General features: G+C 37.9%; 1 protein-coding gene across 1 annotated transcript in view; it reads left to right on the top strand.

Moving 5' to 3' along the window:
- Window positions 1-27,687, top strand: part of LOC121864169 (bumetanide-sensitive sodium-(potassium)-chloride cotransporter-like) — a 75,327-nt gene extending 47,640 nt beyond the window's left edge. Inside the window, exons 2-12 of the mRNA XM_042363162.1 lie at window positions 20,026-20,109; window positions 20,283-20,358; window positions 20,762-20,857; window positions 21,274-21,401; window positions 21,717-21,848; window positions 23,305-23,419; window positions 24,406-24,545; window positions 25,312-25,423; window positions 26,486-26,631; window positions 26,996-27,227; window positions 27,519-27,687. Coding sequence (XP_042219096.1) covers window positions 20,026-20,109; window positions 20,283-20,358; window positions 20,762-20,857; window positions 21,274-21,401; window positions 21,717-21,848; window positions 23,305-23,419; window positions 24,406-24,545; window positions 25,312-25,423; window positions 26,486-26,631; window positions 26,996-27,227; window positions 27,519-27,673 — 1,416 coding nt within the window. The 3' untranslated portion in view covers window positions 27,674-27,687. The remainder of the gene's footprint in view (window positions 1-20,025; window positions 20,110-20,282; window positions 20,359-20,761; window positions 20,858-21,273; window positions 21,402-21,716; window positions 21,849-23,304; window positions 23,420-24,405; window positions 24,546-25,311; window positions 25,424-26,485; window positions 26,632-26,995; window positions 27,228-27,518) is intronic.
- Window positions 27,688-27,693: the final 6 nt, after the last annotated feature.

Here is a 27,693-nt window from a genome sequence, read left to right as displayed (position 1 = left end):
TAAATTATTGTGATGTTTTGTGTGAAGAATTTTAGTACACAGGAGCCTATGGGTGTGTTGGGTGGTGTGTGTGTGGGGGTATATTTGTAGAGTTGGGTACACACACACACACACACTCACACTATACTCGTAGCTTCATAACAAAAGTACACACACCTCGAGTATGGGTGATAGGTAAATTGACTCCCACTAGTGTGTGTGTGTGTGGTGTATAATTGAGTGAAGGTCTCCAGAATATATTACAGAAGTTTACCTTGATGATTATTAAATTACTTTCGTGTAAATTGAAACTATTCAGGGCCAGTCAACACAAATTTGATATCTGAGAAGAATGACGTCAGGTGTCGAGTCCAGGTGAGAGAGAGAGAGAGAGAGAGAGAGAGAGAGAGAGAGAGAGAGAGAGAGAGTATGTAAAAGACTTGGCGACGTTGCGTAGAAGTGGCGAATAAAAGCCTGTGATTTTTTTTATAGTTTAATTATGAAGCAGACGGAGTTTACACTTTCTTTACCGCTTTTTTTTTTCACAATAGTACTCCTGAATGTTAGGGTAGGGCTGCGGCCGTTTAAGGTACTGTTGGCGCTATACCATGAGCCTTTATGATAACAGAACCAGAGATGAAACTTATACAAATGGTTCAGTATACGACCACCAGGTGACATACGTATCAAAATGGTTCAGTATATGACCACCAGGTGACATACTTATCCAAATGGTTCAGTATACGACCACCAGGTGACATACTTATCAGAATGGTTCAGTATATGACCACCAGGTGACATACGTATCAGAATGGTTCAGTATACGACCACCAGGTGACATACGTATCAGAATGGTTCAGTATACGACCACCAGGTGACATACGTATCAGAATGGTTCAGTATATGACCACCAGGTGACATACTTATCCAAATGGTTCAGTATACGACCACCAGGTGACATACTTATCCAAAGGGTTCAGTATACGACCACCAGGTGACATACGTATCAGAATGGTTCAGTATATGACCACCAGGTGACATACTTATCCAAATGGTTCAGTATACGACCACCAGGTGACATACGTATCAAAATGGTTCAGTATATGACCACCAGGTGACATACTTATCCAAATGGTTCAGTATACGACCACCAGGTGACATACTTATCCAAATGGTTCAGTATATGACCACCAGGTGACATACGTATCAGAATGGTTCAGTATACGACCACCAGGTGACATACTTATCCAAATGGTTCAGTATACGACCACCAGGTGACACACAACACAACACTTCAATAGGTTTTGGAGTCTAGACATTGAAATTGAGCCGCTGAGTAAGTGATCAAAACCTTAGACAAGACGACCTTCAGGAACCCACTGTACAAGCACTGGGTAGATCAGGATGTCATGTTATATTACATTAGTGTCCTGATCGTGTGAAGTTAAGCTGCTAGCCGTCTGATTTTAGTTCCAATGAATGTCACACAAGTAGCTCGGCATTTAGAAACCTAACCTAAATCATCCTAACTTAACCTAACCCATCCTAACTTAACCTAACTGAGTAGCGAAGTTTTACAGAAATAAATATTAAGTTAAAATATGAGAAAACAACCAAAAGAAAGAAGGGGAAAGCAGGAAAATAGAGAAAGTAGAGAAGAGTAAGGGAAAGGAGGTCAGGAAGGGAAAGGAGACCAAGGGAGAGAGAGAGAGGGTGTATGTTATGTAATGTTCGGTTGGTTAGGTTATATTAGGTAAGGTTAGGTTAGGTTATGTTAGATAAGATTAAATTAGGTTAGGTTATGTCAGTCAGTCCAGGCCAGGCCATAACCACGCTGACCAAACGTTCTACATTCGTTCTTGACCTACGATTTTCTTTTTTTAGTCCACTTACAAATGGCACCTTTTATAATATAAATAAGAGCTGGTTTGTACAGTCGGGGACAAAAGTTCGCTCCTCGTGGTGAGACTTGAGTCACAGGAATGAGTCTCCGAATTGACTTACACCCCTGCTCTTTGGGTGAAGGGGGGTAAGCTGGGGTGCTTAATCTTCGGGTGAAATAAGCTGGGGTGGTTAACCTTCAGGTGATCCCGTAGTAAATCAATCAATCTCCTTAACTCTACGGCATCACTTTAGACTTCAACGTTGCTGATAAACTCCGTAATGTAACCCGTTGTTATGAGATTAAATTATTTCCTTCAGGGTTGTAAAACAGCGTTGGTTATGTTGGCATACTCCTCAGCGTTCATGTATAGATTGTATACCTGGTGTATGTGCATTGTATACTTCGTTGTATATGTACATGGTGGGCTGTATACCTGCATTGTCTATACACGTCAAACTAATTATAAACGTGTATGGCGACTTTACTGTGACCACGTAAACACAGAGCATGTCGTCGCCCTTGTATGTAAGTTGAGAGCGTTAATCCCGGATGGCCAGGTAGTTGGTGCCCAGGCCGCGGTGTTTTAAAACTTTCCTCCAGGTGTGTTTGCTCGACCTTTGTGTGTGTGTGTCCTATCAAGGCTGTGGCCGGGTTATGTTTTTATACGTGATTCCCTTCAACATTTTCGTCATTATTATTATTATTATTATTATTATTATTATTATTATTATTATTGCTGCTGCCTGTGTCATGTGATATACCTTTGCAATTTTTCCCACGTTCAGTATATTTCATTATTTATAAGAGGCTTCGGTTAATTAATTATCAGAGAATATTTCATATAAACATAAAGGTTTTTGGTAAGGATCCTAGGGTGTGTTGTGAGGCGAGCATTAATAACTCAGGTTGTGACGGGTGAGAGACTTAACTCGGGTTGTGATGGATGAGAGACTTAACTCTGGTTGTGACGGGTTAGAGACTTACCTCGGGCTGTGACGGATGAGAGACTTAACTCATGTTGTGACGGGTTAGAGACTTACCTCGGGCTGTGACGGATGAGACTTAACTCAGGTTGTGACGGGTTAGAGACTTACCTCGGGCTGTGACGGATGAGAGACTTAACTCAGGTTGTGACGGGTTGCACTCGCTTACCTAGTGCACACGTACGCTTCACACACACACACACACACACACACACACACACACACACTTACTTCCGGCTTCTGTAATGGGGAGTTATAATCGTAAACTGAGGTACATTATATAAATTTCCTGTGGTTATACTTCTATGTATTAATTATCATAGAATCCGGGAAGTAGAGGAAGAAAAATAAGCACTGCGGTTTGTTCCCAGAAGTAAGCTGTTCATTCCCGGCCGTGCAGTGGAGAGAACACCGGTCACTTCCTTATAGGTCATTCTCGGTTTTCCTCTGATTCTTTGTGGCTGGCGAGACCCTAAACGTGATGACTGCCTGATGCTCTTAATCCCTTCAGTACGATGACTTTAACCCCTTGAGTACTATGACTTTAACTTCTTCAATACGATGACTTAACCCATTGTATATGAATCCACCGAACTCATCGTGGTGAAGGGACTACAGTCATCGTACTCAAGGGGTTAAAGTCCTCGTACTCTCAATCCTACAAACGAGTCTGATAAATGCAAAGTTTAGTCTAGCTGTTATGAATACACGAGATGTTTCTATACTATGGAGCAATGGGATATGTCTTACACAACTCATGCAGGAAACAGGCCTGTGTGTGTGTGTTCAGTCACTTGTATACCAGCTCTAGCCAACTCAAGCTCGTCATATTGGAGTAAGAATATTGGTATGAGTAAACGTTAGCCCGCCTCACACCTGTTACAAATTAGGGGAGTGAAGGAAGGTTGCCAAGGTAATTAAGTCTACAATAACATTACTGTAATTATGTCCCCGCCTTCACCATTAAGAGGCTTCATTACTTACTGTACATCTTAATGGGGGTATTTTTGGGTCACGGATTATTAGCGTGTAGAAAGATGTAAATTATTGTTTTCTTTCAGTGTGGGATTTTGTAAGTTTATTTCTGACTAGAGAATTTTTATATATTTTTTATTTCCTCGTCTGGATTTTTTTTATGGAAATCAGATAATTTAAATATTGTTTTTATTGTCTGATTATGGTGTACTGTAGTTTGATTGTTTTGATTAACCTTTGGTGTGTGTGTAATGAAGATTGAGCTCTGGAGAAGAAAACTATTTAAGATAATATGGTAACAGTGTTGATCTGATTCTCCAGGTGTATAATAATGCGTGACATAAGTGGCGTAAGCTCTTCACGTAGTCTACAGCGTGTGACGGAGTAGTGTCTATATATGGCTGTTGGGAAGTAGCCTATTTACATATCGTGGATGAGAGGAGGTACAGTCCCCTTCACTTGTGCGTTTACAAGGGCTTGTTAGGTTTTGTGCAGTGTGGCAGCCCTGGGTTTTGTTTACATTCGACAGAAGGAAACTCGCAATTGTAAACAAACTTTGGAATCAAAGTAAAATGATATTAAAATAAATCTCAATGTAATGATTTGTGGAATGTTTACATGATGAGTCCCTGTAAACGCTCTAGTGAAGGGAACTGTACCGTGTGTGTGTCGCTGAGACAGGAGAGTGTTGTATTAACTAGTATTATCTTTCACATGGCTGCCAAATATCGACCCTCACCACATATAAGACCAAGTATGTAACGTGGTTCACCTTCATTGGTCTGGGAAAACCTTGAAATTTGGGTTAAAATATGGTTGGAAAGCGTGTCTGAGTGAGGTCAGTTGTGTGTGAGAGAGGGATGGTGGTATAGTGTTTATTAATGGTGTGGTGTGATATTTTAGTGTATATGATGTGTGTTGGTATAATTTGTGAGTGGAGGTATTGATGGCTTAACGTGGTGGTAGTGTATTGTGTGTAAGAGTTGTGGTGTTGTGAAATGTGTGAAATATTGGAGTATGACGTATTTATTGATAATGAAATTTTAATACATATATACAGTATCTTATTTTTAACCTTTTACCAATATTTCCTTTATTAACGGAATGATTATGAATTTTGAAATGTAAAGAAATGTAACGTATGTATTTTCTTCTTTTTTACAGGTAAGAACTAGTAAGAAGGTGCCGTTCTTGCGGGGCGGCAAAGGAACGCGTGAATTACTGTGAGTAAACATGGTCTCATAGGCATGTTGTTGCTATGGCCACCCAGTCATCACTAACACCTTTAGTCCCTCGTGTGTTTAGTCTCCGAGAAACTGTCACACACACACACACACGTATGAGGTCTGTCTCACTCGATACCATTAATCTCATTTATGCATTACTTCATTTAACTCATTTTCTTCCATTGGGGTATTATTTCCGGTTCAGTACCGTGAATGTAAAAATAGACTGGGGTTTGTGGGAGGGTGTTTGAGGGGTGGTTATGTGAGTGTCTGGGCTGCTGGTAGTTGTCTGCTGCTGGTGACGCTCCCAGACAGTTTAACTATTTTAGTTACTGTACTAGAGTTGACAGCACGGGAACTTAACTCTTAGTGTGCAGTTGTTCCTTGATCACAGACAATGCGTTCACCTTATTCTGGAAGATAAATACATAACTTGGCTACAGATTCACTTTACACACGAAATAAATCGGGCTGAATACTTACAATTTCGCTTAAATTTTCTACTCGCTACATTTGTTTATCGTTAGCCTGATAGCCCTCGTTAGATAACTCTTATTCACTTAGTAACGTATAGTAAGCCAGCATATTTAGTTAGCACACACAACGAGAGACTTGAGGTGGTATTACCAAGGTCTTGAAGTTAAAAATAGATTGACCGGAACCCTCATTTGTGACGTTACTAGGCTACGATGTTTGAAATGACTCCGCTGTGGCTACATTCAATAACTTAAACAACATAATAACGTTTGTTGACTAGCTGGAAATTAGTTACATACATTACTCACAGTATTTATAGTAACGAGATGTAATAGGCATATCATAGAGTTAAGCAGAAAGATTTACAAGGGTGGCTTCCTGGCGCTAACTTTCCGTAAGCATAAGCTTGTACTGTTAATGCTGCTAGAGAATGCTGAGTTATTCCGCCAAATTAAGATGTATCATGTTTACGTGTATGATAAAGGTAATGATTGAGATTGGTTACCGTAAAAAGTAAATCATATTTTTAAGTAGAAGTAAAGGAGAGAGTTTACACTTTTATTTGTGGTATTTTAGCGAGTTTGTTCACAGAATTAAAAAAAAATGGACTGGAGGAGGGCTTGAAGCAAAGGTTTGGTTAGGTTAGGTTTGGCTAGGTTAGATTAGACTAGGTTAGGCTTGGTTCGGTTTTTCAGCGTAGCATCCTTAACAACTTCTAACCAATTTCACGAAGTAAATTTCAGTACGTTTGTTATTTTAATTTCTTGTATGGCCTTTATCTTCGTCAGTTTGTTTGAAAATCTAGATCTATTGTTTTATTTATATAACAGTTCCAGACTTATTTAAGAAAATACATGGTTCATCACGTGCTATACATTTTCCCCGCGGCTCTGCCCCATTTCGTCACTCTTGGCTCACTTACAATTCAACTTGTTTACATTTTTCTAACGACGTTTCCGGTGTCATGTTTGTTTCCAAGTTGACGGGTCTTCTGTATCACTATATTATTTAATCTTGTTATAAAAAAACTGGAAGTGTATTAAAGTATTAAACTATTAATTCTCTTTCTTGAAATGCCTAAGATGTGTTCATGCATCCATCAATATTTTGTTTTTATATCCAGTCGACAATAGATATGATTGCTTCCGCTTTTTAATTATTTGTTCTTTTCATTTTGCGCCTCATACTTGAAAACTACTTAATTGAGTATGAAATATGTTAGATATTTGTACTTAATAACTCTAGGGACATCAGGTGTGTTATGTAACCTCTTGATGTATTCATGTGGAGGAGCAAAAATTTTAAATGCAGTTTCCCAAGAATGAACTGGATTGAATGAGTGACCCAATTTACTGTTCGGGAATTAAGTTCACTTTAGATAAATAAATTGACAAATGTATTTTTCAAAGCATAAATGTAATAGTGGACTGGCCGGGAGATGCCTGAGTCACATAATAATGAAGAACCGCAGGTGTGTTGGGAGGAAATTCCTTTGTCAATGAATGTACGAGGTGTGACATATATGACGGGGGAGGAGGACGTGTAGCGTGTTACCGTCGATGTATTGACAACAAAAGAATATCGACAAACGCATCTGGTCTCGACGTGGCATTAAAATAATTTGTAATCCAGATACTTTGCCGTAAAATTAAATGTAGAATAAGACAGTATACACGAAGGTTACGGAACATTGTGAAACTCCTTTATAACCCAAATATTAGGAAAAAAAGTCTTCTATGGATGGAGGTGTGGACATGTGTGGTGAACGCGGAAGTATATGTAGAACAGTTGACAACGAGTTTTAATTCACGACTGTGCTACAGATCCAGATTGTTGACGTTGCAACTTTTCACTGTGAATTATTGGAGGATACTTAATGCTGCATTAGCCTTTGCAGATTGATATATTAAACACTTGTGAAAATGTATTACCAGTAGTTAATTAGTAATCTCTTTTACAACACGGAGGCATCCAACAAAGGGTAAACACCATCTAGTAAGCATATTAACTTAAATTCCTCTTTAATGATTGCTTACACGGTCCTGTAAGACATAACTTGCAGTGTAAGCGATGTGAGCTCACCCATCTTGATCGTACCTTAATACAGTGTTGTTGTACACTAAGAGCGCTTGGGTTGTCTTCACCTTATAAGCTTTAGTTGACACTGTAACATCCTGTATCCCGTGTATTGTGCTGTATATCCGTCTTGGTCTTGATATCGTTATGTATCCCTCCTTGTTAAGTCCCAGATACTTCCTAATGCCTCCAACCTATAGACAGTCAACACACTCATAAACATACACCCCCAAACGAACTACACCACACTTACGAATACAAGAACAGTCACAGGTAGACAACTCACGGACACACACACACGGCCCTTGTAATACATCCTGCCATAGTATCAAAGAACCAACTGAGACGTCGTTACATTTGACCAAGAACCTTCGTTGCATGATTGTTATGTTGGTATGTCTGGTATGGAGCGACGGCGTTGACCGAGATTTTTTTTATCCTTCGCGGTATTAATGACACTGCAGTTTTCTTTCCTGGGGGATCCAGAATAGCTGTATGAGGAAGAAAGTACTTAAGGGACGCGGCATAGAACACTGTTTAGGGACTTGTGCCATTAATAATGTTTTATAGTCTTTAATAAGTTATTAGGGACGATTAACGCCGAAGGATTAGTAAGAATTTCGTCTCCTGCGTGTGTGTGGATGTACGTTTGTATGTATGTATTTTCATTACCGCTGGTTACTCAAAGGTTAACACTCTTAAGTTAAAGTAATATAAATCTTATTATAAATGGACCAGGATCAAGGTCAGAGACGGGCAAGGTGAGAACTGCGTCTGTAAGAGATTTATCAACGCAGATTAAGTCCAAACACTGACAGTGATGGCCGGAAGGGGGCGTAACACAAGACCCCTTACTTGTGCCTCACTTGTTATTTTACCTCGTCAGTAGATATACCTCCGACTCATAGGGTGTTTAATCAAGTGAAATAAGCTGGGATGTCAGATCTTCAGGTTTTTCAAATTTAATGGAAAATAACCAGTAGAATTATTAATATACATACAGGGTAATAGAAATTGTCAAGGAGGATTTAATAATTATGCTGGACTGGTTAGGTAAATAATATTCATACACGTATAAATGTTGTGTTTAACAGTATAGCACTTGAAGGTATGTTTAACAGTATTAGTACAGCGCAAAGTTGATACAGTAAGCAGTTTAGCATCAATATAATACGGTTAGCAGTTTAGCACAAATATAACAGTCAGTCAGCACGGTATACCACCACCCTAGTGACCCTACCCTATTTTTCAGTGATTGGGCTTTATTGTGAACTGGGACGGCCTGGAGCCTCGCGCGATTATAATACCTTCACTGTGATAGCGCGCGTCTCCTTATTTTACCTCCCGACCCACAAGCTCCTCACTACTGTCTGTCTTTGCGTCACTCTCCTTGTGCTTCATTTTATATATCCCGGCTAAATAAAATGAATAAGTGGATTTGAATTTTTTTCTTAACAACGTGAATGTTTGTAACTGCAGTGGGTTAAGGTAAGCGTTAAGGGGGATACTCGTTCAATTAATTTTTCGAACGTAACGGGTTTTTACCAATAAGGATAAGCTGTGTTGTGACCGCATCTATGTTGGTTTTCGTGGGAAGAGATAACAGTTAAAGTTTGGCGTGAAACTGGGGGCGACGACGTCATTAGTTGCTCACAGTTTTAAGGAAAAAAAACATGGATTATAACATTTTAAATTATTTGCCATTTGAACTTGTTCTTGACAAGTATGCATCACCTTTAAGCGTTACGATGTCTCTTTTTATGAAATAACTTTAAAATTTACACTTTTGTTTTTTGATACCTGCATGGCGAAAAGAAAGACGATGATCACGCTGTGCGGTGAGGTCATACCTGCGCACTGACACACTTCATCTTTTTATCCCTCAGTTTTTGCTTAGGAAATTATACTGCAATTCCACCACAGTATATAAATCTCCTACCTACCTAGATTCATATTCATAAAATATTGCATTGATACAAAGTTCAGTGAAAAGGTTGGGAAACGCGTGTGTATTACTTTATGCACCAATCTTAAGAGCCCAGTCAGTGTGGGGACGCATATACAGTACATTCGCTTATTATGATAATTGTTAGTGGCACTGTTTACTACATGTGAGCTTGAAAAAATTAAGCCAAGTAATTTGCACAACTTAGTAAGGCGGCTGTGTGTGTGTCTTGAGTGGCTACAAATCATTGAAATATATTCTTTGTCACTTTTGGATACTGACACTAAAATTTGCGCCGGAAACTTAAATATTATTCCATTAACTTGATGGGATAGTCCTGGATTAGCTCGGCAAAGTTTTAAGTCCTATTGTTGCGTGGTTATCAACAGATGGAATGAACATTGGTGAGTTCGTGAGTTACGTATGATGCGTCGACTTAGTTTTCTTGTATCAGTTCACTCCAGCTATCATAATACCTCCTCCAACTACACAACATTTATAACTCACAGATAATCACACTTGAACATTGGTTACGTCAGGTCTTTTAAGATATTTTGTGCCGCACTTGCCCCCTTATGCTATATCACCATTATGATAGATAGTGATTTATCAGTTTCATTAGCCTCACCGTCACTGTGGCAGCTTTACGGGAGTGTACCATCCCAGCTCTGCACAATAACTACCTTCTTTATAGGTACTGTATACGTGACCTGCCATAGCGATACCAACCTAATCGCATCATTTCAAACCATACTGGAGTATTTTGTTGGCTTTTTTTTCATACCAACACAAAGTTTACGAGAACCATACTGTTACCACTCTCACCAGCATAAAGTTACAGAAATTGTTCTAGTGTCACCAGACTCGTACCAACACAAAGTAAGGATGAACCTTATCAATGTTACCACACAAACTTCACTTGTGCTGTGTCGACATTATGCAACTATTTCAGCGACTTGTAGATATGTTGTGGAATACGAATAGGTAGACTGGCACGCCTGACAGGATGCGGGGTGTGTAGGGCGTAAAGTTGTCAGCTCTCCTCACTTACTGAGCCAGAACTCCTTTTCATATTAAACATCTGTGGGATAACCAGAATTGAATACATAAAAAGCATGGCTGTGCAGGTTTTACACATTATCCTCTCGTTATTTTTAGGATTTCGGTCGTTTTACTCAGACGTGGCATAGTCAGGCAAGGTGGAGAGTTAGGCAGTCGTAATACAATGGAGTGAAAATTTTGTGATTATTCAGGATGGGCCATGGTGGTACCCGACTGTCGTTTGTTGTTACTACGTCATCGTAGTGTAGTCAGGTGTACCAACTGCCGGAAGACTTGGGGGTTGGTATGCTTGCACCCTGAAAACGTTGTCAGTGGCACGAAACGTTTGCTCTTGCTACACGATTTACGAGCATAAAAAACTTGAATCCCAAGCTAAGGTGCACCTCATTTTCCTATTTTCTTGGATTATAAGCCAATTCTGGGAATAAAATACGATCATTTACAGTGAATATAGGTAAATAAAGCCTGTGACAACCATAAAAACGTAGGAATTTAGTGTAATATCTGCTCCTTTCTTCTTTATCCTTATTAAATCTAACAATAAAGTTATAAGTTTTTCATGAACTTGGGGTTGGGTGAGTGTAATAAACAGAACTATGGCCTGTTCTGTGGATCAAGTCAGTAGAATGTACCGAAGTACAGTATTAGGTATTATAATTTTGTTATGACAGTGATGAACTCACTGTACAGATGAATTGCGATATAATCTTGAAAAAATATCACCATAACTTAGTTTTCTATCAAACAGGAAATTATCTTTATACCAAAATTTTTACTTTCATATTTTACAAGGCCAGTTATCTACAAGATATGAAAACTTGAGATAATGTTTCCTCCTTTTCTCCACCTGATTATAGTAATGCAATAAATACCCTTTCAAAAAAACAAGACATGAACACTTTCCCAATGTCAGGAGTAAAAATTTATACAATATGTTAAGACGGACTAAACCAGAAGTCGGAGAAAAGTCTCTGCTGTTTAAAAAGTCTTTTATTTGGAAAAATATTACATGTAAATACTGTATATGGATCCTCACCAGAGAGCCTTCATATAGTTAGTGTGCAGACATTTGTTTACAAGGCATATACTCAACTATTATGGAAATGAGGACATGTTAGGTTAGATAAGGTTCATCTTGTGAGCAAATGTCATGGAACCCATATACAGTAGGTATAGTCATGAAATTCTTCCAGCCAGGCGAGGGTACAGGGAGAGGATGTTTTTGAAGAGTCCAAGTGGTGTAAAATTAAATTAAAGGGAGGGGACTTACTTATCGTCGGGTGTATCTACAGATCCCCGAACTGTGGCCCACTAAATCAAAGGAACTTAAGAACCTTAATAAACAATGCGGCGATGCTCAACCCCAGCCACCTCCTTATCATGGGGGACTTTAACTATGGCGACATCGACTGGAGAAACGAGTCCACCCCGAATGACTTGAATAATCCTGCTACTCTTTTTGTAGAAACTCTGAGAGATAATTTTCTGTTCCAACATGTGAGAGACCCGACACATTACAGAGGGGAGCAAACACCCAAGCCACTTGACCTCATCATAACAAACGAGGAGGGTATGGTGGCCAAACTGGAACACCTTGCCCCAGTTGGCACCAGTCACCATACAGTGTTGTCATTCAGATTTAACTGTTACCTAGTTCAAGATAAGGCCAGGCCAAGGTGCAAATATTACAAGGGAAATTACAATGGGATGAGGGAAGAGATGAGGGGTATCAACTGGCCTGACTTATTAAGGTACAAGAACGCAGACACTACGCTGAATATCATAACTAGTAAAATGACCCATTTGATCGATAAATATATACCCAAGACCAAACCCAGTGCTTCTAGGAATACGAGGGGATCCCTACACATGAACCATGCGGCGGTCGACAAAATTAAGAAGAAAACCCAGAAATTCAAGACGTGGGTTGGGTCAAACGATGAGCAAGACAGGAGGATGTATGCAAGAGCCAGAAACCAAGCAAAGATAGAGTGTAGGAGGGCTGAAAAGGAGTTCCAAAGGCTGGTTGCACGCGAGGTCAAGTCAAACCCAAAGGCGTTTTACCGCTATGCAAAGTCGAAATTGAAAACGCGAGTAGGAGTATCAGACCTGAGGCTTGAAGATGGTAGTTACGCAGATTCTGACCAGGATAAAGCTGAGGCATTGAACAGCTTCTTTTCCTCAGTGTTCACAAGAGAGGATGCAACTAACCTTCCTGCGTTTGAGGACAGACAGTTCGACACAGCACTGACCCACATTGTGTTCACAGAAGAGGGTATTAGAAATAAACTGTCCAGGCTAAAGGTCCATAAGAGTCCTGGACCTGACATGGTGCATCCTAGAGTGCTAAGAGAGCTGTGCAACGAGCTTGCAGAGCCCCTGAAGATTCTGTTTTGTAAATGCCTGGATGAACAAATGGTCCCCAGTGAATGGAAAGTGGCTTATGTGAGTCCTATCTTCAAGAAGGGCGATAGTCACTCCACGAACAACTATAGACCAGTGAGCCTGACCAGCATAATATGTAAAGTACTTGAGAGTATTATCAGAGATGCAGCGATGGAACATCTACTACGAAACAACCTTGTAAAAGATTGCCAACACGGTTTTATGCCGGGGCGCTCTTGCTTGACACAATTGCTCAAGGTATTGGATATTTGGACCCATATTCTAGAACGGGGTGGTAATATCGACAATATTTACCTAGATTTTGCCAAGGCTTTCGACAGTGTACCCCACGAAAGGCTGAAAATCAAACTGGAAGGGTACGGAATTCGGGGAAATGTCCTAGCGTGGATAGAAGACTTTCTACATGACCGCAAGCAATGTGTGGTGATTAATGGCACGAAATCGTCATCTGTACCTGTAACAAGTGGGGTACCGCAGGGTAGTGTATTGGGCCCGCTGTTGTTTGTTTGTTTCATAAATGATATGCCTGACGTTGTACACTCCTCCATACAAATGTTTGCCGATGATGGCAAGTTATTTCGGGAAATTAAGAACCAAGCGGACTGTGAAGAGCTGCAGAAGGACCTCTGTGGGCTCCAGGAATGGTCGAAGGAATGGCTGCTGAGATTCAATGTCACGAAGTGTAAGAGGATGCACCTGGGGCGTACCAACGGTAAGGAGGCGTACCATATGTCCCAACGGGATGAAGAAAATGTACTAGTTGAGACTGTGTGTGAGAAGGACCTAGGTGTGTATGTTGACAATGAGCTGAAGTTCTCGGGCCATTGTGAGAAGAAGGTAAATCAGGCAAATAAATTATTGGGTCTTATAAGAAGGTCGTTCAGATATCTAGACGGTCCGTCCCTCGTGACGATCTTCAGGAGTGAAGTGCTTCCCCATCTGGAGTACTGTCACCCCATCTGGTCCCCGAGATATGCTAGGGACTGTCAGTTGGTTGAAAATGTTCAAAGGAGGGCCACCAAACTGGTGCCTGCACTTCGGCACCTCAGCTACCCTGAGAGATTGGAGCGCCTGAACTTGCCTAGCTTATACTACAGACGGGCAAGGGGGGACCTAGTTGAGGTTTATAAGCATCTCAGGGGGCACTACTCAGTTGAGTGTCCTTACTTGGAGCTGGCGGACGCTCGCCCCACAAGGGGTCACAGCTCAAGATTGAAGAAGCCGCAAGTCCAGAAAACCGTGAGGGCAAACTTTTTCGGAGTGAGGGTTGTAAACTCTTGGAACAATCTACCAGAGAGTGTTGTGACGGCACCGAGTGTGAGCTCTTTCAAGAGAAGACTTGACCAACACTGGAGCGGGTTCAGGTACATTCAGGAGCCGGTGCATGCCCAGTATTTGCCAACAGTGCGTGACAGAGACGTGACCGATCGCCCGGGCGGCTAGCGAGCCGATCTTTTGGTGAAGAATATAAATGAAAAGAGACGTGACCGATCGCCCAAGCGGCTAACAAGCCGATCAGTGGCGAAGAGGATAAAAGTAAATCAGAGACTAATAATGTTAAACATAGAACAAGATGATAATTAAATGGTTTAAAAATATCCTCAATACAGTCTGCAATGTTAATTGCAAATCATTCCTGCATTTTTTAATGTTTAATATAAACTGTAATAAGGATAAGAATACAATGATAATGCTTATTTCAGAATATAGCCTTTATTAAAAGCAGGATATGTTATAATATATGGGTGATCAAGAATAAAGCATTTAAAAAAAATCATTCACAAATAAATTAATACGTAATATCCACGTATGTATGCTGAGTGTAAAATAAAAAATATATAATAATTAAGGCATACAGTACGTTATGATTTCTCCAAGGTATGTTCAGAAAATTCCAGAAACTGCATTTTTTCTGGTCTATGAGTAATTTGGGGATTTTACGGAAAGTCTCCAAATTTTTCTGTTCCGAGTCTGGGAACCTTTTCCGAGGTTAGGTTAGAAAGCAAATTCCAAAATCTTCCCTGGAGCAGGAAAAATTCCCCATCAATCAAATAATAACAAGATTTATTTCTTCAGTATTGGTGGAAGGTGAATTGTCAGCTGTATCTCTACCTGTAAGTTAAAATAAAGTCATTAATATTGTGTTAGTTAAATTTGCAAATTCTGAAACATTTATATTTATGAGGGTTAATATTTATAAGTTTATAAGAGTTAAATTTGCAAATTCTGAAACATTTATATTTATGAGGGTTAATATTTATAAGTTTATAAGTTTTCAACATCTAAATATTGAGGGTAATTTTGTCTGTTAAAAAATAAAAATAAAAAATTCCAAAGGAAACTCAGATTTGTTTGGTTTGATATGTAACACACACTAATTTTTTTTTTTTTTCTAATGTACTGTAGTGTATATTGTTATGGTGATTCCAAAACTTTGATCCCTTTTTTTGGAGAAATTCATAGAACAAAATTTATAAGCCCTTTAAAATTTTAATGATCTATATAAGAATGTTAACCTAACCTACCTAATTGGAAACTGACTTAACTATCATAAAATATAGTACTGTATACTGTCTTTCATATTTTAAAGGTTGGATTAAGGAGAAATTCACTTAGGTTAATTTCTGGTTACAGTTAATTAGTCAAGTCTGACATATTTCTGTTGTCATCATTAGAATGTACGTACGTATATCACATTTATTGAAGATTCATAATTTCATTATCTTTGAATATCCAAGAATTGTAATATAAAAACAATTAACGGCAAAGGGAGTCATATCTGTGATTACTATCTACAATTATTACATCTAGCTATAATTGAGTGGAGCATCAAGGTGAGTTAGGTAAGATACAAGGAGTTTAAAGATGAAAATGTATTACAGTCTCTCCTCGACTTACGACGGTGTTCCGTCCCGACGACCAGGTCGTAATACCTGAAATATTGTTATTAAATATTATCATCAATGACTTCTTTTGGTATTAAACAATACAATTTGGTGCTAATTTTTTCCTCTTTCATAAAGTAGCTTTAGTGTATAGGGTGAAACATCTATCATGAAGTGATTGTCATTAGAACTTTACGGAGTCTGAATTTGTAAAAAAACACAACTTATGTTTTTAATCTACTCATAATCAATTTGGTAAAATGAATGTTTAGGTCATCCACCTACTTGGCATTTGAAAAAACATAATTACAATGTCACCAAACCTAACCTAACCCAACTTAACTAATCTAACATAACCTAACTTAACTGGTAAAAATCGGTCAACTTAAAATCATTAAATTCGCTGGATGGCCAAAAGATAATATCATCAACTCCATTTACTTTAGAAGGACTTATTCATTTTTGTTGAAATCATGGACATACAAAGCCAATATATCTACATTTGATTCTACCACTGTGAATGGCAAAGTTAATTAACATCACCACTCCAACTGTTGGCCCAAACAAGTCGTAAAGTAGTTCTTTCTTGTAATACATTGAGTCACCAAGGGAATAAAAAAATAAAACATGAATTTAGGTCACTGAATTTATCTTATTAGTAGCAAATTGTGGTTAAACTGATACACAAATGAAACATGCCTGGGAAGTACCTAGCACTAGTTACCTGGCTTATTTGGACTTATTAAAATATGAAATCTAGGCTAATAAGTAATTATACTAAGGAAATAATTATTTTGGTAGTCTGGACGGTTATTAATTGCCCTCATTACGAAAATTGGGTCGATATTAATACTGATAAAGGACGTCCATCGACCATCACGGATGGACCAGTTTGGATTCACCTGGCATTGGTTACCTGGCATATTTGGACTTATTAAAGTGTGAAATTTATGCTACAAAGTATTTATACTAAGGAAATAATTATTTTGGTAGTGCTGGACTGTTATTAATTGCCCTCATTACGAAAATTGGGTCGATATTAATACTGATAAAGGACGTCATTCACCATCCCAGAGGAAGCTGTTCTCACCACTCTTCAAATAGACCATTTACGACTTTTTTTTAGTTTAATTTGATTTCAATGCATTTCTACACATAAATTAGTTGTATTAGTTATCTTAAAGGCTTACCTTTTATGATGGTTAGGCGAATTTGGAGGATATAAACGGCGATGAGACAAGTAGAGGCTGGCAGCATTTTTCGTACACAAACATGGACCGCTTTTAAAAAGAACAATACAATTCTGCATGTGCTGTTCTATATGGAGTATATCGTATAAAAAATATTATTCCTTTGCAGATTTATACATTTATATCCATCCAAATCAATTTTTTTTCTTTTGGTTTTAAAAATAGTTTCCTCGTAGTGATCATCGGACGGGGGTACATGTACCACGAAATTTCCCCATGTTCCAATAACGAATAGTACATATTTTTCTTTTTTTTAGCCAAAAACGCTTCTTGCATAACAACCATGGGAGTACTACAGCATGGTATACACCATGGCTGATCTTGCATATGGGCCTTACACATACACACGGACACCGAATCACTCGTCATATGTCGTTAACTTTTTTCAAATAAAGTTTGATATCATGATGTGAATTTATGGTAAACAATTTAACATTAATACACTTCACGAATTCGAGTTGTGAATATATTGCATTGAAAAAAGGAAGCCAGTGTATTGTATATTTACTGTAGTGGGAATTAAGGGCATGGGGGCGAATGAGGAGAGGTTGATAAAGTTGAGGACTTTCATAACTTCGTCAGTCTGTATTAGGTTGTAGTGGATTTCTCCCCTACAAATGCTGTTTGTCGCTGCGTAGCCGACCCCACGAATTCCACAGTGTGTGCCTCGTGGACTAGGTCAACCAGCGCCGCCATACATCACGGAGCGGGGGTCAACTACTAAGCCACGCCTACCCCCCGCTATTTAAGACCTGACCTCGTGGTGACCTGTCTCTTTCTACCTACACCAACCAGCCAGCAACACCTCCTCCTCCTGCCTGGTGGTCCTCGCTCCCGCCGGCGAGCATGGCGACCCACAAGCTGGTCCTCCTCTGAGCATCCTCACCAACCAGCTCTTTCTACATCACGCTTGTAACCATGCTCCCTTCCCAGCACCAAGCTGCATTGTACATCCAATACAACATGTATACATGAGAGCACATTGTGAGTTTCCTTTCTCCATCCCATCCTGACGCGAACCAAACAAACCATACCCCACAAGGTTACCACATGCTCGGTACTGATTACTTACCACTTTGGCAAGTCCCAGTTGGACGTTTAACCGTAATGCCGATGTTTTGCTGGTAATTATAGCCTAGTATTTGTTCTCTAATGGTGTTGCGAAAGAAAAATATTACTCAACACTTTGTCATAGCAAATACAAGGAGATTAAAACGTGAAAGCTAAAAATCCAGTTAGAATTAAAATGAAGATAAGAGATAACGCTGGGAACAAATACGCTAATGATCAGCAAGATTTAAAAGGTGTTTCTGCTGTGGTCGCCTGAACCATTGTTGTTGTGGTAGCCTTAGGTTGAATAAATAGAAACGGTGGTCCCCAGACAGCTTCATTAAGGGGGAAAGTGGTGTTTGGTGTTTGACCAGTGTCTCGCCCAAACTTAGGCCAATCTTAACCCAAACTCATTATCCCTCTCCTATTGGCCTCGTAGAATAGGGTCCCACACACCCCATTAAGCTTTCGCTGATGGAATTGGTCATCCACAAATTTCAACAGTAGTTTTGCATCGACTTGCAATTAAAGTTAAAACTTTAGTGGGCATCTGCTAAAACCAGTAGTGTTTTGGTAATACAGTATGAAAATCGTTGGAAAAACTGAGGAGATAAAACGTTCATGTTACTCAATAACTCTTTAAAATTTATCTTAATATTTCAACTGCGATACAATCGGCTCGTCCCAAGAATTCTTCATGTCGCTCAACAAGATTGGACAATTAAAATAACATTCGCTTGAGATTAATAAACAGGATTCATATGTTAAGATTCAGGCAGGTGGGCTTAAAATCATGCTTGGTTATATTATTTTGATATAAAACCACTACTTAACCACATTAACTTAACGTGAGGTTTGGGAATACTGTACTGTACATTTAATATTCAGCTATTTTCAGACACCTCGTAGACTGTGATTAATGGTGTACTGTAAGCTAACTTCTGTAGTGAGGCTCTTTGATATTGTACATATTAATGCTTTAACCTGTCATTCACATATGTATTTAGATAAGATTAGAAAGTTACACGCTAGAGATGGATGTATGATTCTGCCTTTCTCCCCACTTCCACCCAACTATTGTCAGCCTACTGTACCACTTAACTCTCTCGCGTGCGCTATGGTCTTGAGACTTGGCCACAGGTCTGGGAGAGGACACTTGCCACAATATAGGCACAATAAAGACAATTGTGTCACTTGAGGTTAACGGACGACGCCAGGGTTAGAGCAGGCTCATTCCTGACCCTGCTGCGTTAGGGTTTGGAGCTGGACACGTGAGAGCTTTGATTAAGTCGTGCGGGGATACAATGCCTAGTAGTCCTTGATAAAAAACAACATTATTATTGTTATTATTATTATCATCGTCATCATCATCATCATCATCTGACGAAGTTGTGTTGCATAGAATGAGTTCTGTCAATTCATCCATTCATTCATCTAACACTCCGTCCGTCCGTCTGTGTGTTTCATTTTCAGAACCTTAACTAATAAATCTTTTCATATGTTTTTATGAAAGTTTGTACTGAAATTATTCATCTCGGGTGTGGCTGTACCCCTGCACCCTGCTAGTGACGCTCCTGTTTGGACTTGGGGAAAAGAGAAAAAGCATGCATTATTAACTTGTTAGACGTGATTTTGCTTCAATAATCATTTATTATACCGTATTATCATAGTACATGTAGAATGAACTACTTTAAATGACAGATGATACAGAGAAATGCTTTTTATCCACGGCAGATGTGTACCGTATATACAATATATGTATGCTTTTACTGTATGAATTTTAACAAAATAAATGTATTTAACGTGATGACCTGTGTTTTCTCCAGCGACGTACTGGTGCAGACCCTGAAGCCGCAGCAGCTAATGTTCGAGGAAAAGTAATCAAGTTCGGATGGCTGGAAGGCGTATATGTAAGTTGTGTAAAAATTTTTAACCACATAAATTGAAGTTTAAAACATCCCTCATTATAAATCAAATTTGTTATATGCTGAACTTGTTACATATAGAAAATAAACTTTATGATTTATAACTTGTTTTATTGTACTGTACTTGACAATTTAATGACTGTATTAAACGTGAACAGATGCGATGTCTCCTCAACATCTGGGGTGTGATGCTCTTCTTGAGAGTGTCCTGGATGGTTGGGCAAGCTGGCGTTGGTAAGTTATTTTCAGCAAGTTAAATGTTTTAGATAGTACAGTACATTAGGTAGAGTACTTACTTTTAATTTGAGTTTCTATCCTAAAATATGGAATCACAAACAACATGAAATTATTTTATCTGTAGTAAAAAAAAAAATTAAAGAAGATAAACACTGACGAGAAGCTAAAATTCTTAACTAAATATTGGTCTGGCACTCAAACACTGAAACTATTGTCTGGTATGTTTGCTTTCACATCCTTTCATCATTACATACTGAAGGTGTTTTATCAAGGGTAAATTTTATATTAAGAGTTCCCTCATCTTTATTCATTATATGATTTTGAAGAATGACATTGTCCATTTCTCTTATCCTAGCTTCTTAAAGAAATACATTTTAAATTTCTTCATTTTCTTTTGCAGTATCTGCCATTGCCATTGTTATTATGGCAAACTTGGTCACCATAATCACCACCCTCTCAATGTCTGCAGTTGCCACTAATGGTAGAATACAAGCTGGTATGTAAACACATTTTTTTTTTTTTTTGCAAAACTGTTCTAATTCAAAAAACAAATTCATATGCTTTATGTGGTTTAAAGTTCCCATATGGATTTCAGATTTTTTTAAAGCCTTTGTATGCAATAAGGTGTTACCAGTACTTTCTGGTGGCTGTTGACTTCATGTTACATGTTTTTTAGCCTTTTTTTTTTTGTGGCTGCTGTACAAGTCCTGTGACCCGATGCAACCTAATCTACAGTAATTCTCAGTTTTATTAGTTTCATGATTTGATTTTCTCTGGTTGAGTTGTGTCAACGTCGTTTAAAACTTTATATTGTAGTTCCTTTAAGTATAATTGGACTGTATAGTATATTCAAAGTTTAGAGTACCAGTTCAAAATAAAAATCTGCATTCACAAATTTCTTCCTCTTGCCAGGTGGTGTGTATTACATGATATCCCGATCACTTGGACCTGAATTTGGTGGGTCTATTGGGCTGATGTTCACGGTTGCAAACGCAATCGCTGCTGCAACTTACATCATTGGTTTTTGTAATTCGTTGTTGGTAAGTGTATTACAAAAGGCTATGTTTGAGTATTGTCAAGAATACAAAACTTAATTAGTGTATTGTACCTGTATACCCCATATATTGAGCAGACTCTTATTTTTTAATGTGCAAAGTTTGCCTTACTATAAATTCTATACAGTATATATTTTTTTTATCTATAGTACACTCTTTAGTATGTGTACAGGTATGTTTATAAATTGAAAACCCTTTAAAATTTTCTTCTTTTCATAATTTTACCAAAATATCGGTCTTTCTTTATTTACGTCTACATGGGTTAGGAAATCAATATTACTTATTTATTTTTTATTATAGGATTTGATGAAATATTACTTCAATAATGCACAAATTTTTGACGGTGGAATCAACGATACTCGTCTCATTGGCACCATCACATTGATTGCTGTACTTGGTCTGGCTATTGTTGGAATGGATTGGGTCACCAGGGTAAGTCTTTGTGCAAACTGAAACTTTTACCTTTAAGTAATGAAACTTGTGTGATTTTAGTTTCCTCAGGACATACAATAAACCCAAATATAAGTACAAGTACTGTACTGTACTGTATAGTATCTCAAATTCATGCAACTTATTTGATTTGTTCTTCAAGTTTAGTCACTTTTTCTGTTTGATTAATTCATTTAAAGATTGGTTCTTATTCCTTGTGCAATAATTTTAAGGTTAATCAGATGTGTACATTGTTCATATTAAATTCATGACATTACTGATGAATAAAAAAACTGGGATGTGTGGATGTGCTCAGATGTATTAAGATAGGTAAGGAAAGAATGACTTAAGTAATACGCAAAAAGAACTTGTATGTCCTGACCCCTTTAATGAGGGTCAGTGACTCAGGAGCTCACCTGTTAATGTTGGGTGCAAACAGAACCTCATTTACTATTATGGTCATGATGGAAAATTAATGACACTATGTCCAAGGTTTGGTGGTGTGATAGAGGATACCTCTCAGGTCTTTACCCCTGGAGGAGGTGGCGTCAAACATGGTATGGAAAATGTTGGCGAGTAGTCGCTCCAGGTCATAATCCTGCAGCTGCTTCTCGGTCTGAAACTGTAGATGATGAGGCAGTTTCCAGGGTAAATACTACCGACTAAAAGTAAAGAACAATAGTATGTGTAAGAAAATGGATTTTATACTGACCATGACTTGTTGTTCACACCAGAAGAAGCAGTAAACAGTGTTACTGAGACTTTGCTCTTAGCAATCAAGCTCTCGGCAGTGCTGGGGTTTGTCGGGAACTGTCTTGCTGTCTAGTTAGGAGAGATTTTAAAAGGGTTTTCTCACTTTCCTAATTTATAATGCAATACAGTAGTCTTCTGAGAAATATCATGTAATGCATCAGACCATGGAAAAGGTACTGTACATTACAAGGAAACACTTAAGACAACCCTGAAAAGGCGTCAAATTAACTCTGGCACCCGACAGGCGATCACTCCACACTACCCTGTATAACATTTAGAGGAGTACTAACTTAGATGAAGTTAAAACCTTTTATTGCTCATTCGCATGGTGAGGCAGACGAGTGCCAATACAGTACTGAAAAGATGCTTCGGCATGTACAGCATCTGCATATGACTTAGCTGGTTTTGTATCAGCATTTTTTAGCCACCTTAGAGCTCGCCAATGAAGGTGACATCATTAAAATTTCATACATTTTGTCATAGCTGGATGATTGTAATATCTTACTAAATTCTGAGTGACCTTAAAGTACTGTAGTTGTAGCATTGTGTTTGTATGTCTCAAAATTATAATTTACCCTAGGAATATATGTACTGTACAGTACATAAACTGTTGTGATGTTATGTTTTTAGAAAATATATACAGTAGATATACAGCACTGATATATAACTTTCTAGCATGTAATACAAATGAGTTTTGTTGTTACAGGTACAGATGGGTCTACTTTTCTTACTGATCGGAGCACAGGTCGACTTTGTTGTTGGGGTGTTTATGGGCCCTCTCACTGATGAAGCAGCGTCTCAGGGATTTGTTGGCCTCAATAGTAAGTTCTGTATTTATTTTAAAATGTTTTCTTTTTAAAAACATTAAAACAAGTACTTCACTCTTGCATACACTTGCACACTGGAATGACAATTAAAGAGAACAGGGTGAGGGACCTTAGAAAGCTGTAGACATCTTTCCCAATAAAGAAAACAAGTACTGTAGATGCAGTGGCTTGTAGGTATGTATGGTTGGCATACTGTACACATGAAGATACACACAAAGTCATCGATGTACTTTCAGAATGTCTGTATGTAATGCTATGTTCATATATTTGTCCATGCATACAACCAAATATATATGCATGCACACACACATTTGCATACACACACTTTCATTCACTTGTATATATGACTGCCATTTTTCTCTTGCATGATACAAACATTAATACTTGCATAGTTTTATTTAGCATAACATAAATTCTATGGGTCATCAGCAAATGATTCGTGATGTCCTTACTTTTAATCACTTTCTGGCACAGCTTGCTTTGTGCCAGAGGATACAGTCAGGTAGGACATTATCATCATATTGTCTTCTATAAGCAGCATTTCTCACCCATGTGAAGTATGGTTAGATTGGCAGTACTATATTTAATGATTGACTCAAAGTCTTGTGATGATTCAAGTCAAAAGTTAAAATACTTTCTTATGTTTTGATTTGTTCTAAGCCATGAAAGAAAGTTCATTAATAAAGCTTCAAAGTTCCCAACTGTGCAAAAATTTAACACTTGCACCTCCTACTCTTATTCAGACTCAATGGCTGTTGTCTTCTGAATTTCCAACTGGATGAATGACCAGAGTGCACAGAGATACTTTTTACTCATTGTATTTAGTGTTGGTGCTTGCTAGATGGTCACTTTTCACCTGCAGTGTTTAAACATTGAAGTTAAAAGTGTTCACTTGATAGTTATCTATTTCTTATTAACTTACTGTATGTTTCTTTGTGATTTCTCTTTTTAATTTGTAATGTAATAACTTAAAATTTCAGGTGAACTTTTAACTCGTAATACCGGACCTGATTATCGGCCGTTTGAAGGTAAAGAGCAAGGCTTCTTTACTATATTTGGTGTGTTCTTCCCTGCTGTCACAGGCATCGTGGCTGGAGCAAACCTCTCAGGTGATCTAAAGGTGAGTAAACATTTGTCTTATAATAGGGTTAAATAATTTGTCAGCATAGTTGTAGCACTCGGTGTCAGATGTCATAATAGATTCAATTTTTCTTTGTAAGAGCGTTTAGATATGATGACTATATATTATATATACAGTAGCAGGTGCACATGCCAGTAGTGGAACAACCCTCCAATGGACTAGCATCTTGTCATGGGGAGGGGGGTGAGGTGACCCAATTATTGCTAAATGTTGAGAGTGGATCAACTTTTACCCAGTTAACCATTCTGAACTGAAATTAGGAAAAGCTTGCATTTATTTACACCTTGCTTATGGGGTCCCCTCTGCTGAATAAAATTGTCTGATGTTAGTCAAATAAAATATTAAATTGGTGTTCCCATAGTGAAGGGGATAGTGGAGATAGTTTAGTAAACCCTTATGTATGGTTGTCCCCTATGTGCTGAATAAAAGCCAAATCAAATAAAGTAACCCTTCATGGGCATGTTTATTTATATGTGCTGTCCCCCCCAGGATGGGGTATACTGTATTGTGCTACATAGAAAATGGGTCAAATTACGTAAGATAATGTTTTTCAAATGCATGTAGAACGTGCCCCAGGATCTGCCCGACTTGTTGCAGTATCTGCACTGTGCTAGGTTTCATTTTTATTGTTTTCCCCTTTAATATACAAGATCCAATACTGTACTCAAGTGCTATACCTCCATAATTTTATTTTTGTTGGTCTTAAGTCAGTGTTTCACCTGCTTAATAACGTTTCTTTCTACAGGATCCAGCAAGTGCTATTCCTAAAGGTACACTCGGTGCTATATTTACCACCTTGGTGACATACATCATCTATCCAATATTAATTGGAGCATCAATGATGCCTGATGCTAGTGGTATGTATAGTTGTCTCATACTTATAACTTGGTGATCTTTAGGAGGTTAGCCTGAAGCATTGTTTTTGTTTTTAATAACATTACAAGCTAAATATATACTGTACCAGTAGCTAATTTTAATTTAACAACATTACAAACAGTTAAATATCTTTTATAAAAATATTTATTTATTAATTAATTTTCTACATGAGGATACAAGTGCAGGTAATAAGAAAACTTTTGTTTTGACTATTTTTGTCTTTTAAAAGTAAAATTTTTGGATGTCCAGAATTAAAAGCAAGTGCACACAGATTTTTCTCTTAATTCATATAATTAATTAATTGAGTCATCTGCTGTGATAAATGTGTTCTATGGTACTCTTCCTCAACAAGGCTCTAATTCTGGTTTACCCCCATTTTCTTCACTCATGTCGGCATCACCTTAAAAAACACGACCTGTCTAAGTGTCAGTTGGTGCCATGCTTTCCACTTGATCACGTATATTGCTGCTCTCTGGATGCCCCTTTCTCTTTACTTCTGTTGCATGATAAGCAGTTCAGGTAGTTGGTCTGTTCTTATGATCTTCATTGTCCAGTGTGAGTACAGGAGGGAGCCAGAGTTCTCGGAGAAAACCTGCAATATTTGATAGGACTACACCCTTCTTTGATCTGACTTAGGCTGGGGATTAAATCCAGTAAATAGTGGCGAGGGGCGGCCGTGCTGCCACAATAATTATTTTAATTATCCTGGATTGATATTCATGTGTACAGAAGCCTTGGCTGTTCCTACCCTTTTCTACCCTGCCTTAGCATTGAAATCACCCATTGTATTTAAATATTTATTGAACTTAACAGCTTATATTTTTCTGTATTTAAAGTTTTTTATTTATTCCAAGACCTCATTTTTATTATTGTTGTTATACAGACCTTGATTATTGCCAGGTCCATGATATATATATATATATATATATATATATATATATATATATATATATATATATATATATATATATATATATATATATATATATATATATATATATATATATATATATATATATATATATATATTAATTTTTTTTTAGGGGACGTTGACTTATATCGGGCGAACATGAACATAACCGCCAACTTTTGGGAAAACCCTGTGTTTACCAATGAGTCATGCAGTAAGATTGGCAAAACTGACAATGGAGTAGAGCTCTGTGAGTTCGGCACTCAAAATAGTTTCCAAGTGAGTAAAGTTTTCTATTTAATTCATGAGATTTTCTTGTAAGATATTTGCTAATATAAATACTATTCTATACACTGTTTAGTAAAAGTAGTAAAGTCTAAAAGAAAAAGACAATTTAAGAATATAAGACGACTAAACACAAATACTATATATATAATGTGTGGATCGCACTGGGCAGTTAATGATAAAGATACACATGATGATTGTTAACACTTAGTATAGCATATTTCTGAAATTTGACTTTCACTTTTAATTTCTTGGTATTATTATTATTTTTATTATTACACTGCAGCCTCTCAGAATAAATTCATCTGTTGAGAGGATTAGCCATTGGGAGAAGTATCACATGTAATATGTTCATCAGGTTATGGAACTGATGTCTGCCTGGGGACCTCTCATCTATGCTGGATGTTTTGCTGCAACCCTCTCCTCAGCCATTGCTTCCCTGGTTGGTGCTCCAAGAGTCCTGCAAGCCTTGGCCAAAGACAAGCTCTATCCTGGTATTTATGGATTTTCAAAGGGATCTGGTGCCAATAATGACCCAGTTCGAGGTTACATTCTTGTTTTTGTCATCTCCCTGGCCTGCATCATGATAGGTAATGTGTACTATTGGTTTATGTTATTTTCCCTAACTTTCATGATTAAACATTTCATCTGTAAATACAGTAGAGCATTGCTGAGTATTAATTACTGTGTATTAATGTTAAAAATGGCTTAATTCTTGTGCAAAGAAAATTATACAAAAGAAAATATAATTTTGGCATACTCTTTTGTTTCATATTGAATTTTACATTTTTATGTGTCTGAAGAAAAGACTTATAGTCTCCACAGGATTCCTCTGCTGTATAATTCAAAGGCCTATAGGTTATAAATTTGTGTTTCAACAGGTGACTTGAATGTTGTGTCAACTTTACTGAGTAACTTCTTCTTGGCATCATACAGTCTCATCAACTTCTCCTGCTTCCATGCATCCCTTATCAAATCTCCTGGTTGGAGACCAGGATTTAAGGTTGGTTGGTTGTTTTCTACTTTGATAATTTAATATACGTATGTAGATGGGAC

Source organism: Homarus americanus, unplaced genomic scaffold (assembly GCF_018991925.1).
Source record: "Homarus americanus isolate GMGI-L3 unplaced genomic scaffold, GMGI_Hamer_2.0 scaffold26351, whole genome shotgun sequence".
In the NCBI taxonomy this organism is placed as follows: Eukaryota; Metazoa; Arthropoda; class Malacostraca; order Decapoda; family Nephropidae; genus Homarus; species Homarus americanus.
Note: the sequence above shows the minus strand (reverse complement) of the source record. Positions and strands in the feature narration are given on the sequence as shown.